At 45.2% G+C, this 12,705-nt stretch overlaps 3 protein-coding genes across 3 annotated transcripts; 2 read left to right on the top strand and 1 right to left on the bottom strand.

The window, feature by feature from the left end:
• Positions 1-2,022: 2,022 nt before the first annotated feature.
• On the top strand, positions 2,023-3,243 carry LOC133022684 (mitochondrial ribosome and complex I assembly factor AltMIEF1-like). Its single transcript, XM_061089550.1, has 2 exons — positions 2,023-2,099; positions 2,994-3,243. The coding sequence occupies exon 2, from the start codon at positions 3,031-3,033 to the stop codon at positions 3,241-3,243; it is 213 nt and encodes a 70-aa protein (XP_060945533.1). The 5' UTR covers positions 2,023-2,099; positions 2,994-3,030.
• On the top strand, positions 3,219-8,225 carry mief1 (mitochondrial elongation factor 1). Its single transcript, XM_061089549.1, has 5 exons — positions 3,219-3,306; positions 3,601-3,754; positions 3,870-4,050; positions 4,716-4,987; positions 5,085-8,225. The coding sequence occupies exons 2-5, from the start codon at positions 3,608-3,610 to the stop codon at positions 5,919-5,921; spliced, it is 1,437 nt and encodes a 478-aa protein (XP_060945532.1). The 5' UTR covers positions 3,219-3,306; positions 3,601-3,607; the 3' UTR covers positions 5,922-8,225.
• A 118-nt stretch (positions 8,226-8,343) lies between these two features.
• napsa (napsin A aspartic peptidase) lies at positions 8,344-12,496 on the bottom strand. Its single transcript, XM_061089548.1, has 9 exons — positions 12,312-12,496; positions 11,236-11,389; positions 10,681-10,804; positions 10,468-10,586; positions 10,116-10,315; positions 9,895-10,017; positions 9,570-9,714; positions 9,372-9,470; positions 8,344-9,019 (listed from the first exon to the last, which is right to left on the bottom strand). Exons 1-9 carry the CDS (start codon positions 12,389-12,391, stop codon positions 8,858-8,860), a joined length of 1,206 nt encoding a protein of 401 aa, XP_060945531.1. The 5' UTR covers positions 12,392-12,496; the 3' UTR covers positions 8,344-8,857.
• Positions 12,497-12,705: the final 209 nt, after the last annotated feature.

The following is a 12,705-nucleotide window of genomic DNA, read 5'->3' on the forward strand; positions in this document are numbered from 1 at the left end:
CTCAGATATCATTCTCAACACTGCTGGGACCCTCACACATGCTAAAGCCATGCAGAGTAAGCTAGAGGGAAAACATGGACTACCAAGGGTCCCTCTCGACCAGGCCATTCCCATGATGCCATCTGCTGACTGCGTTGAGTGGGTCCAGGATGGTCAGCCCCAGTTCGGCAGAAAGCTAACACGCAAAGGAGAGCGAGTCTTGATGGAAAAATACGATGGGGCTGTTTGGTTGACCGAGATGGATCATCTGGGGGTCCCATTCTACCAGGCATATGTGGAGGGCAGTGGGCAGCGTAAAGCCAAAGCTGCAGACCTTCTGATAGGGCTGGGTGAGACTGTGGGTCTTGGTGAGCGTCATTCCACCCCTGAGATGGTGCAAGAGGCTCTCAGGCACCATGCAGTTCCTGAGCAGTCCTACAAGTGGTACATCAGCATGCGACAAGCAAAACCCCTCCTCAGCAGCGGTTGGGGCATGGGGACGGAGCGCTACTTGTGCTGGCTGCTACAGCACGATGACGTCAGAGATATACAGATCATACCGAGGATGAAAGGAATGAAATACATGCCCTGATTATCAGTTCTCTTCGTGTTTTCAGGCCATTAAATCTAATTTATAGGACTTGCAATAATGGGATCAAAGAAGAGTATATATTATGGATTTTTAGAATAAAAATGCCTCAATAATCCAGAGTCTCATCCAGTTTTGAGTTTCTTAAAATCTTTCCTGCTGCGTCCATGATCAGAGGAGAGAGGGCATAAATGTTGGTGTCTGATAAACTGGAGGCATTACTGCAAAAAAAAGGTAGTAAATGAGCTAAAACTGAGATGACTCAAATAACTTTATTATTTATTTTTTTGCTATTTTACACTTAAGGATGGTTTCCTTTCTTAACACCAAAGCTTTAATATAAATATAACTGCATGGTGAAAATGTAGGGTGGGGCTTAAGTACAGCTTGGATTGTTTTAATATCTTTATATCTATGATTAAGACTGATTAAATATTGACAAAGTTACACAGTATAACTTGTATGACTAAGTCGTTCAGTTCTTCATTTGCTTGAATCCTTGAATTATTGGCTTTATGCTGTATAACCAATTTTACAAATAAATTATCATTGTTGTTGTCAAATGTTGTTTTTTGTCTTATTTCTATTAGATCATCTTATATTTTTTGGGAAGTGATATATATTCATGTAGGAGGGTTGTTTTTCAAAATGTACTCAAAAAAATTTAAGTTTAAAAGGATCATTTAAAGAAGGTACTATTCAATATTGACTGGAAGATTCCTGTATCTAACATATATCAATATCAGTTAGAGATAATGAGCCTCGTGCATAAACCATTTGTATTTGTTTTTTACCTGGAGCCCACAATTTATTTAGAAGAAATTCACAATTATATATATATTGTGTACACCTCATTATTATGTTGACATTATTAATGTTTCTTCACATCTCTATTTATTAATGTGTATAAATACAAACATTGGTCATTTAAATTAGACCAAACATTACACGCATACATCGTGTAAAAAATAATGTATATCATAAATATAAAGAAAGCACATTTTTACCTTGTGAATGCATAATCTGTCGGAAACAACTTGGGGGTATTTCACATTCGGCACAAACATTCACTTGCCCAGGGTCAAAGGTCAAAGGTCAGGGTGGCCTCACACAGTATGTTTAAGTTTTTCTTAAACAGCCTTCTGTTGATCAGCTTGAGGGAATGTCTTCTAATCTGGGTCAAACCTTCACTTGAACTCAAAGATGAACTGATTAGAATTTCGGACCTGGGGGTCAAAGGTCAAGGTTACAGTGACCTCAATATACTGTGTTTTAGATGTCAAAGGTTACAGTGACTTTTTTATGAAATAAATGATGTATACACAGGAAAAACCCAAAGTTGTGAGATCGGTCGTTGTTCTCGTAAAAGTAAAAAGTGTCCGATTTAAAGCACCTGTCCAAAAACTTAAACAATAACCCGGAAGTAGTATGTGAGTAGTGGACCATCGGTTTCCGGTGTCGCTGTCTCTCCTGACCCCGGCTCCAGCAGAGCTTCTCCTGAAGACACAACACTGCTCTTAATTTCTGAAACGTAGGTTTGACTTGTGTGTCCGTCGCTGTGTGTGTACTTGTGTGTTTCTCTCCGTTTCCCACCGGTTCCTTCGTGTTTTGTCAGTGAAGCTTCCTAAAGGTCAGCGCCTGCCTAGCCCTGCTGCGGCTAGCTCGTTAGCACGCTAAGCTAACGAGCCGGCCATGGGATGTGTGACTTTCCCGTTTGAAAGACAGTCGTTATCTAAGCACACAGGGACGTCGGTGTGTGTCCGTTGTGTTGTTTTCTCCTCTGTGGTGCTGGTGCTCACACAACAGTGGTGTAGTATCGTCGGGAATAGGGAACCACGATGGATAAGCGGTGACATGTTCATGCTAGCTAACGTCAGGCTGACACTGCAGCAGAGGAGCTGTCTGTAAACATCTGTGTTTTAAACACTTAAACTGATGAAGGAGACGTCAGTTCTCTCTCTCTTTGACTTAAAGATGGTTGTCTTATTTCCATGTTTAGTCCCTGAACAAAACATGTGTAGATCTGTGGATGAGCTGGAGGATAGAGATTGTAGAAGAATGAATACTGGGATCCATGATGAGGTTATCAAGGCACATAGCTTTATCTGTGGCTCCCAGCAGTTTAATTAATTAATCAATTATTCAATCAATCAGTCCAATTTGACTTGTAAAGCCCATATTCACAAATCACTGGTCTTACAGAGTTTAACAAAGTGGGACATCTTCTGTTTATTAATGGTCCACAAGAGTAAAACTACCCAGAAAAATATTAACAGGCAAATAAAAATGAGATGTTAGGTTAAATTTCTCTTTAGTAACACTATTGTTTGTTCTCTCAACCCCACACTTATTCATCTACCTCCCACCAGTCACTACCATAGAACCAGCCCATTGACAACATACATGCCTGTTTTCCTTCTCCCAGGTGCCAGGGTGTCCCCCCTCTCCATGTGTGGTGCCTAATGGGCGGCTGGTCTCGCAGTGCTGTGCTGGAGCTTTACCGCTCGCTGCTCCGCGCAGGACGCCACCTTCAGTACACCGACCGCAACTACTACCGCCGCGCTGTGGCTCGCGAGTTTCGCCGCTGCCAGGCCCTGACGGTCGCCGAAGACAAGGAGGACGCGCTGAAGAGGGGCCAGTTCTTCCTCAGCAGCCGATTGGGTGGGCTTATGTAGGTGGAAGGGGTCAGAGGTCGTCTGCGGGTGGGTTTTAAGGTCGTCTGGAGGCTCATCTCCCAGGTGGGTTTACAATAAGAACATACTACCTGTCATATCAGTGAAGCTTTTTAGATCTGAGACGTTCTGTGTGTGGATGTACCATGATTTTAGTTGTGTATGATTCCCGGTCTGTGTGGTTACTCACTGATTTTACTTCTGCAGGAAGTCAATGTTCCTGCAAATTGAGAGGGGCTGTCTAAAGTGTTTGTGTGTGTAATATTTGAATACTTAAGAAAATGTTTGCCCAACATATGATGCCTTTTCTGTCCCTATCGACTCCACCTTTGTGACTCTCTTACCTTGTGCTGTTGTCAGTGGCAGGATGGCGGGGGTGAATGGAGACCGTAAAGGGAAGAAAGATGACAACGGGATCGGCACAGCCATTGATTTCATGCTCTCCAATGCTAAGCTTGTGCTCGGAGTGGGAGGAGCCGCAATGCTTGGCATCGCAACACTCGCTGTCAAAAGAGTAAGTTCAGGCAACATGTATCTCCACACCCCTCAGTTCCGTGTGTGATGGTGGAAAAAAAAACCCTCTTACTTAAGCTTCCATACCAATGTGCACACATTTCTTTGTTGTACAGATGTATGACCGTGCCATAAGTGCTCCAACCAGCCCCACCAAGATGGAGCACACAGGACAGAGAAGCTGGGAGGAGCCAGCCTGTATGGGTTCGTCAGCACGGGTCCTGAACCACGGCATGAAGTCCACGGTTAGCAGGTCCCTACAGTCTCTGCCCACTTCGTCACATGCTTTTGAACCAGGTGAGGAAAAGGGAAAAGGAAGTCGGATACTCTTTAAAACCGATGTGACCTTTGACCCTCTTCATTGTTGAAATGTCAGTGAGTAGCCATTTAGTTGATTTAACTTCAGTCCGCTGTCATTTAAGATTTATCTTTTATCTGTTTACAGACAGCCTATTGGGACGAATCTTGCTTTTCCTTTACAGTGGGTGATGGCTCTCTGTTCTGCTGTAGTTAGTCACCTGGCTGTTCTATATTAGTTTGACCTATGTTAGTTGAACCTTGATGTTTTAATAATACCTCAGGTAATTGATTTAGTCTTTGTAGTTTGCGTCTTTACCCCTTGCCCCCTCATTTAAAGGTCATCAGCACCTTTTACACAGCCTGTTCAAAGTGTGAATGCTGCACCCTTATTCTGACGGTCTGTATTGAAGGTACAAACACAGAGTATGTGTGTCAGTGGTTACTCACAGGGCTAAATTGGTGTCTGTTTAGAGGGGAGAATCTAAATGGTGGGACAAGATCAGACGCTGCTGTGTATCATCGGTTTCAGTATGAACAAGCAAAGGTGGTATAATGGGGTTAAAGCTGTCTGTATCAAAGTGGCTATTGTCTGAAATGATGCAAGAGGGAAGATCACAACATTCTGAGGCTCTTTAACTTTGAGTTTCCTCTTCTCTCTTCAGACTGTCTGCGGAGGGCTGTGGGTCGAGCTGCTGTGGGAGGCAGCGGTGCCACTCAGTCCGATCTGCTGCGGGCCCGCATGCGTTTGTCTCTGCAGGAACATCTGTGGGAGTTCTACCAGAATAATGTGAACATTCCCGCTGATGAGCAGACTACGGCGAGGAGGGCGGCGCTGGACATCTGTGCCGAGCTCCGAGTGTTTCTTCACGCCAAACTGCCTGACATGCCGCTCAGAGAGATGTACCTGAGTGGAAGTCTGTATGACGAACTGCAGGTGAGAGATGTCACACATTTTAATCTGAAGTTTTAGTTTTAGCTTCTTTAAGCATATTGATTTCATAAAAACAATTTTTTTCTGCCCCATCATCTAGGTGGTCACAGCAGACCATGCCCAGTTAATGGTGCCTCTAATCCTGGAGAAGAACCTGTGGTCGTTCATCCCTGGAGAGGACACCATCATGAACGTCCCAGGTTTCTGGCTCGTCCGCAGGGAGAACTTGGAATATTTCCCACGGAACAGCAGCTACTGGGACCGCTGCATGGTTGGAGGCTACCTGTCCCCGAAATCGGTCCTCGAGGTCTTTGACAAGCTTGTGGCTGGCTCCATCAACTGGCCAGCTATAGGGAGTGTTCTTGACTACGTCATCCGTCCCGTGGTTCCGTCAGAAACACTGACCCTGGAGGTGCAGTACGAGACGGACAGGAAGCTGTATGTGGACTTCTTACCTTTACTCGTGATGGAAGATGGAACCTCACTAATAGCTAAACCACATCGGCTTGCTGCAGAGCGTCATGAAAACCTGTGGCGGCAGAGCTTCCGTGTGCCTGAGACTGCTCGGCTCCGGGCTCTGGATCAGGAGGATGGAGGCTGCCGGTGCACCTGCCTGAAGGTGGCAAAGGCCATGTGCAAGCTTAACCCTGCGCTTAACCGTCTGAACGCCAGCCAGCTCACCAACGCCATCTTGTTGTTGAGCGAGAAGGAAGGTGACTGGACCCTGGAAGCTTTGGCCGATCGCTTCCTCCAGCTGCTACGAGCGTTAGTGGGACACCTAGAGGCCGGGAGGCTGCCATGTGCACTCAACCCTAAAGTTAACTTATTCTGTGAGCTGACGGAACAGGAAGTGGATGAGCTGGGGTATACTCTCTACTGTGCTCTCTCAGATCCTGAGGAGCTGCTGAGAACTGCTGTGGCAGAGCCACCTCCCTGACTCACTAGTCACGTGTCAAAAGTCAACCGTACCAATATGTGGGCAATGGTGACCTCGAGCCAAACAGAGGTTCCTTGAAAGAAACATCTGCATGGAATAAACCTTTCTCCTTAAAAACAGTCTCTTTAATTTCTAAATGTTCTAAATGCCTCTTCACAAACATCTGAGAGAACATGTGATTCACAGACTGTTTGATGAGTAATCATCCAAGTATTTTAATCTCAGAAAAAAAAGTAAGGGTCCCCTGGAACTCATGGCTCTCAGCAAAGTATTAAGCATTGTATTAATGAAGCAAAGAGAAGCCACACGATCAAGGCCTCTCACTCTGGGATGGAGGAACTGACCCCTGGTTGGATTGATTCATATATAGAATATAGCTGTCTGTATCAAATGTCAGATTTCACCTTTTTAAAAATCGGTTGGAGTTATAGGAATAGCTTCATGTCTGATGCGGTTATGGTCACTGTGGTAATAGTGTTGATGGTTCTGTGCCACTGTGTCGAGGGGTAGAATGTAATCTTGATTGTGTGTATGACATCTCAAAAGCTAATAAACTGTTGATCAGGCTGAAGGACTCAACATTCTTGAGTTAAAGAGATGAGTTAAGGTTCAGTTCCCCCTCGGAAATCAGATGTGTTTCACTTCATTAATACAGTGGCTGTACTGACGCTCTCCATGTTACCAGGGATAAGTGCAAACGAACATTAGGCTGTTTTGAATGTCTGCAGCTTGAATGTGTTTGCTTCCTTATCTAGAAATCAAACGGGTGACTATTTCTAATTCAACAATAATCTGATGTAAAACTGAATCTACTTCCAGAAATGACACATACACACTGATAGAAGTAAAAGGTTTCCGAATTGTTGCCCATTCATGAAATATGAACAGAAATACAGCACTTCACCATTTTGTCGGTATCACTCTGATGTGGACAGAAAATGTTTCCATGTGACTGTAACACAGAGCTGCTCTTTGTTTGCCATGGTGAAAAGTTGGGTTTCTCTCCCAGTCTCATTTGGGTCTCGTGCTTTATTAGCTTATTATTTTGTATTTTCTCCATCACAGGTTATTTTGCACTGTCCAGTTCTGGAGTAGATCTGAAACAAACTTGTGCAGAGGTGTTTCAGTGTGACTAAGAGCTGTTTGTTTACCGGTTTTTGCTTTAATTGACATTTCAGTTGAGATCATGTGGTGCAAATTAAGACCTCCAGCGTGGGCTGGGTCGAGATCTTTGTAGTTATCTTCCGCAGACGCTTTGTTTAATAGAAACTATTCCTCTACGGGATCAGAAATCCCTGACCGACAACACACTGCTGTCGTCAACCTGCAGGAGAAGAGTGTGCGTTTGTCATCTTGCCTCAGCATGGACTGTAGCTGGGGAGCCTGTCGTACCTTGTTTGTGTGCAGACATGTGCACCTTAAACCCTGATTAGGCGTGTGTGTGTGCACTGATCTGACCCAGTGTGTGGCAGTAGGTAGCCAGACGTGGATTAGTGCAGTACGAGGCTGTTTCACATGGCTAAAAAAAGCACGAGTACCGTTTGTCGGCTGTAGCTACAACACATGACCCACATCAGCTGGGCCCACTTCTACCGTTGGGCTGCTTCTGTCTGTAGGTTAAAGGTGCTAATCTAGAATATGATCTGATCGAGGAGGATCTACTAGTAATATAACAGGAACTCTGCCAGACAAGGTCTCTGAGGTTGGATCGGCCTGGTTCCTCTCTGCAGGAGTGAATACAAACAGCTGCCACAGGGACAGGTGGAGTTTATCGCTTCGCTCTCAAATTAGTGCTCAAAATGTTGTCCAGAAATAATCACACGGCTGCTCTTTGTTCTCACTTTTAGCCTTAGAATAAATCAATAAAAAAAAATGCAGTGATATGGAGCAATTGTCCCTAGAGCCCTCCGTTTGTATAAAATAAAGTGGAGGGATTCTGGGGTTGTTAATACTTCTGTTGTGCATTCAGTTAAATTACTCGATGGGGAAATAGGGGAATATTTTTGTATGCATTGTACATTTATAACCAAAAAGAGTCCATTATTTATTAGCACTAATTAAATTCTACATGTATCACTTGTGCTTGGTTCAACGATTTGTTCTGGATGTACGGATATATCATGAATCTACAGCATCTTTTCTTTGTGTGCATCTTTAGAGTCTTCCTCAGCTGACCTAGTTTATGCTACAAATGACTGTACTAATGTAAGGGGAGTCACTGTGCCACATGTGTAATGTTATTGCAAAATAAAAAGCCCAAAGTAGACACCTACCTCTACCTTGTGGAGTTCATACAAGTCAAAAGCTGTGTCGCATGCTGTGTTTTTCTTTCCAGCTTTTCTTTGGGTTCAGCTCTGGAGTTGAACTGTGCAACACTTTGTAAGCTGCTTCATTAAATGTTACCAATGACAAGTCTGGATGATCACGTTTGATTATTTTTATTCAGCGAGATTTGGTCATAAAATTCACATTGGCGTGTTAATAAGAAATATCCTGAGTTATGTTCAGTGTGCAAAAACAGCTCCCAGGTATATTTTGAAATCGAGTTTGGTTCAGTCCAGTCAAGTCTTGGGGTTCGTTTGTTCCCCCGGAAGCATTACAACAATGAAATGGTGCAAAAAACAACAAAAATGCATAGCTCTGGTTGAATCCAGTCGTAAAAACATCACATTAAAGCTCAAAGATCAGTGCGAGAAACTAAAGCCGTCCCTTTGTTCAGTGGCAGAACTCGTCTGTGCTCCATGCAAGAAAAGAGGAAATGATCATTAATGTTGCATCTATACTGGGAACAACCAGTTTCTCATGTAAACCTGGTGTTTCTAAGCAGATACAAGACATTAATGTGACAAGTCAAACAAACATACTTTATATCTAATTATTAAAGTCAAATCAACCCGACTGACGACCAGTGACACTCTTCATGCGTCGCTCTACATCTACTTGGCCGGAGCAAACCCTACTCGATCCACGTTCCTGTCGAACACCGTGTAGTACTTCCCGATGAAAACATCTCCCAGGATCCACAGGGGCCCGGCAGGAGGCGGGATATCCATGGCCATGAAACCCGACAGACAGATGGACGAACCCTTCTGGAACTCCTGCAAATAAGAGCATGAAAAAGGTGCTTGTTATCAAAGTCAATGATTTCCAGTATCAGAACATTTAAAAATTTACTTTTCTAATAAAGCTCCGAGCGCCTCCATGTGACAGAGGGCAGAGTTAAGAACAAGTGACGTAGAAAACCTGAGTCAAGCCTGTAGATAGTTGACTAACCGCCTAAATCTCCTCTCATGATACTGGCTCCAGGCCTGATAACACACATTAATCTAAATACTCTGACCTCCTCACCCTGTCTGTGGCACTCTGCCTCAGCGGACTATTTTAAAGCACATCGATACACACTCCATCTACTGAGGAAGAGTGAATTTCATCTGTCGTTAGTAAATCTACCTTCATGATATAATCCTCTCCAGTCAAGTTGAACATCTTCCCTCCGATGTTGAAGGACACGACGGGGAGAGATGGAATCTTCTTACAGTCGATTAAATACTACGAGGGAGAGAAAGAGAGGATGTGCTTACGTTATCTTCCCGAACCAAAATGAAAGAAATAAAAATTCAATGGCTTCGCATCTTTCCCCAAACTTACCTCTCCCATTATCAAGGGCAGAGCTCCGATGGCTTTGTGCAGCGCTCGGACTTCCTGATGAGGACCAACAATCAGAGACGTTCCCGTGTCGACGATCGCCTGGCAACCGGTTTTGCAGAGAGTCAGCTGAGTGCCAACTTCAACTCTGCAGGGGAGAGACAGAGAGATGAAGTCAGTTGAGTCGATGCAGCCTTTAAGACCGACCCCCAGATTTAAATGAAAAAGAAAATTACAAACAGAACAGAAAGTGCGTAGACCGAGGCCATTTTAAAAAAGGCCACAGTTCCTCATAACAAAAAGGAAGCCACACATGAGTCTCTCCTACCCGTCCATCTTAATCTGCCAGTAGGCCTTGCGTGTGACGTTCACATAGTGCAGGTCCCCGGTGTAGTACTGAGGATCTGTCCCACCCAGGATCAGCTCTCCTCCCACTGCTGCTGTGGCATCTCTGAGACACAAGACGGAAAGTTTGAAAAGGTGCACTGGGCATGCGTGTGCCGGGGTGCACTGCAGGAGTTGATGCGTTTTCTTGTGTCAGAAAACCACCTGCTTATGTAGAAGGAGAAGATGTTCTGGGGCAGCAGCTTGGCAGCCATGGCAGAGTCAAACACCGGTTTGACTTTATCTACGGATATGGACGGGTAGCCCATCCCCAGGACCCCATCGAACCGTGCAACAGCAAACGTGATGCCCGGCTGCTTCACCGCTTCAGCAAACTGCTGACCGGGAACCGACAGACCTGCCAGCTGCATGCAGAGGGAGAAGGAGGCAGAGAAACGTCAGAGCCCATCGAACAAAACCAGTCTCTTAATGAAATGATGGGAACGGCGTGACCACCAAAACTGAGGAATGCCGATAAACAAAGAGCGGAGTGAGAGAGGGAGAGTTTGGAGCTCACAGAGACAGTGTCCTGGCTGATGTAGCCCGTCAAGCTGCCTCTGCCGTACTGGATGGAGAACCCGGTGCCGTTCTTCACAAACGTGCTCGACTTCTTGGAGTTGTAACGATGATGGAGCCCTAACGAGAGAGGAGAGATCAGACTGTAAAGATCAGACTGTAAAGGTGCTGTACACATACAGTCCGTGCACGGTGCGCTGAATGAGAAACTCACAGCAGGCCAGGTCGAAGAGGTCGCAGTGGATTGAGGGAACCCACAGGTTGGAAGAGCCGGTGTCAAACAGCACGCTGAAGCGCTGTGGGGGGGTGCCGATGCTGATCTCGCCGTAGTACTGAGCCTGGGGACAGTTTCACAACATCACACATCCTCTCTTTTCACAGCAGACTCAGGTCAGGAATGCAAAAGGTGTAACTAACAATGATGCCGGAGACATTAAGGTGTGCCAGCTAACATGGTGCTAATTAAATACAACAGCATACCTGAGTCAATGTGGGTGTTCTACACGTGTATGAAAAGGGAGCATTTCCTGGGCCACAGGTGAATGTAGGTTTGAAACCACAGAGTTCACCACTCAGTACAGATACAGTCTTCATGTCAATGTACTTTGCTTGGGTAGATTTACTCCACTACATGTCTACTCCACTACATTTATAAAACATTGTGCTACATGCTCATGTTTCTCATCATTTCAAAAGTAATCAGTACTGAGGGGACTTGATCCACCGAGCCAATCAGAGTAAACAGGTAACAGAATCAGGTGTTGCCTACGTCCATGAAGTTGGTCAGCGACTCCACGGGCAGTGCCGGCGGGGGGGCGCTGTCAGAGGTGCCGGTGCTGCTCGCCAACGCCTGCAGCTCCACCAGGGACATCCCGTTGTCGGCCATCAGGCGACGCAGGCTCCTGGTTTTGAGAAGAGGAACTCTGGAGAGAGAGAGAGAGAGAGAGAGAGACGGGTTAAACAGAGATTTCCTTCATGCAAACTCGTATGTGAACAAACTGTGGTGTGGACGTTTAGCCAGGCAGCAGAGTCAATACTGCAGGTTACTACTTTGCACAGACAAGTAAAACCTGGTCTCATAGTGTCTGCATCTAATCCAATACACCTTCATCAAATAGTCTCAGCTGCACCTGAAATAACTGAAAATACAAGCTGTATAACTTTAGAGTGAGTAACACCAGAAAGGTCAATGGAAGAAATAAAGGCCTGGATAGAAACCAGTGCATCTGGGAGATGGATACTTTATTTTGTTTGAATGCAAGAATATAAGCTTTATGAATTATAGAGAAAAGCGTCGATCATCTATGATTAACTTCATTCTTCTATAACAATCATACGAGCTGAGAGTTATTTGTCGACCGGGTCCTTCCTTTGTTAAGGTGACATCTGTTCAGCCGTGTGCCACTGTTTTGTTTGTGCTGCACACCATGTGATCAGGGTCCAGAGTCACATGGAACCAATCAATTCAATTAAATGGATCTTAAACCCTTTAAACTGTGGCTGAAGTGACTCATGCTCCAAATGTGTGTGTTGGGACCGTTGGTGAATGTGTTTCTGGTTTGAGCAATAGTTTGACTCATCACAGAATTACAGAAGTTTGTGACATGTTGACCAAACAGCAGTTTGATGTCAGTTCTGTATTTCTTGTACAATGTGGTTTTGAGGTTTTGGATGAAAGTTGTAGGTGGACATTGCTGAGCATGAAAAACAGGTTATTTCCTATCAATTGGAAACACGTGGCGTTAATTATAACGTTGAGGAGATGAATAAGGAAGTTGAATAACACACACACACCTGCAGGTTGAATCTGTGATATACGCAGCAGCTGGTTTTGTGAGTATTTACCTGATAATGGCGACACTTTGCGAGATCATCAGCATCAGCAGCAACATCCCGGTGACGTGAAGCATCTTCAGTCGCGTCATGTAAAGAAATAACGGTGCTTTCGTCTTGTTTCCGGATCAGTTCTCGACACTTCGCAGTTTCAGCCGCTCGCTGCAGAGCCTCAGAGTTTCGGCTGTGTCCGGATTCACTCGCTTTTCTCCGGTGCAGCCGCACGCAGCGATTGGAGGGTGATAATGACCGCCGGGCTGTGATTGGCGGAGGAGGCTGTACGTCATCCCGCCTCTGAAGCCCGTGCACGAAGAGGCCTCGGTGCACGGTCACGAGGAGCAGTGTGACCTGACTGTGATGTGGGGAGCGCGCACTGGCTCACGCACACACACGCACACAGTCAATG

The sequence above is a fragment of the Limanda limanda genome, chromosome 17 (genome assembly GCF_963576545.1).
Source record: "Limanda limanda chromosome 17, fLimLim1.1, whole genome shotgun sequence".
Taxonomy (NCBI): Eukaryota; Metazoa; Chordata; class Actinopteri; order Pleuronectiformes; family Pleuronectidae; genus Limanda; species Limanda limanda.

Coding starts and splice junctions, on each gene's coding strand:
- LOC133022684 (XM_061089550.1), top strand. CDS start 3,031: ATGGGCGGCTGGTCTCGCAGTGCTGTGCTGGAGCTTTACCGCTCGCTG.
- mief1 (XM_061089549.1), top strand. CDS start 3,608: ATGGCGGGGGTGAATGGAGACCGTAAAGGGAAGAAAGATGACAACGGG. Junction 3,755..3,869: donor CAACACTCGCTGTCAAAAGA/GTAAGTTCAGGC, acceptor TTTGTTGTACAG/ATGTATGACCGTGCCATAAG. Junction 4,988..5,084: donor GTCTGTATGACGAACTGCAG/GTGAGAGATGTC, acceptor CCCATCATCTAG/GTGGTCACAGCAGACCATGC.
- napsa (XM_061089548.1), bottom strand. CDS start 12,391: ATGACGCGACTGAAGATGCTTCACGTCACCGGGATGTTGCTGCTGATG. Junction 9,715..9,894: donor TGGCAGATTAAGATGGACGG/GTAGGAGAGACT, acceptor TCTCCCCTGCAG/AGTTGAAGTTGGCACTCAGC. Junction 9,020..9,371: donor GAGAGGATTATATCATGAAG/GTAGATTTACTA, acceptor TCTTATTTGCAG/GAGTTCCAGAAGGGTTCGTC.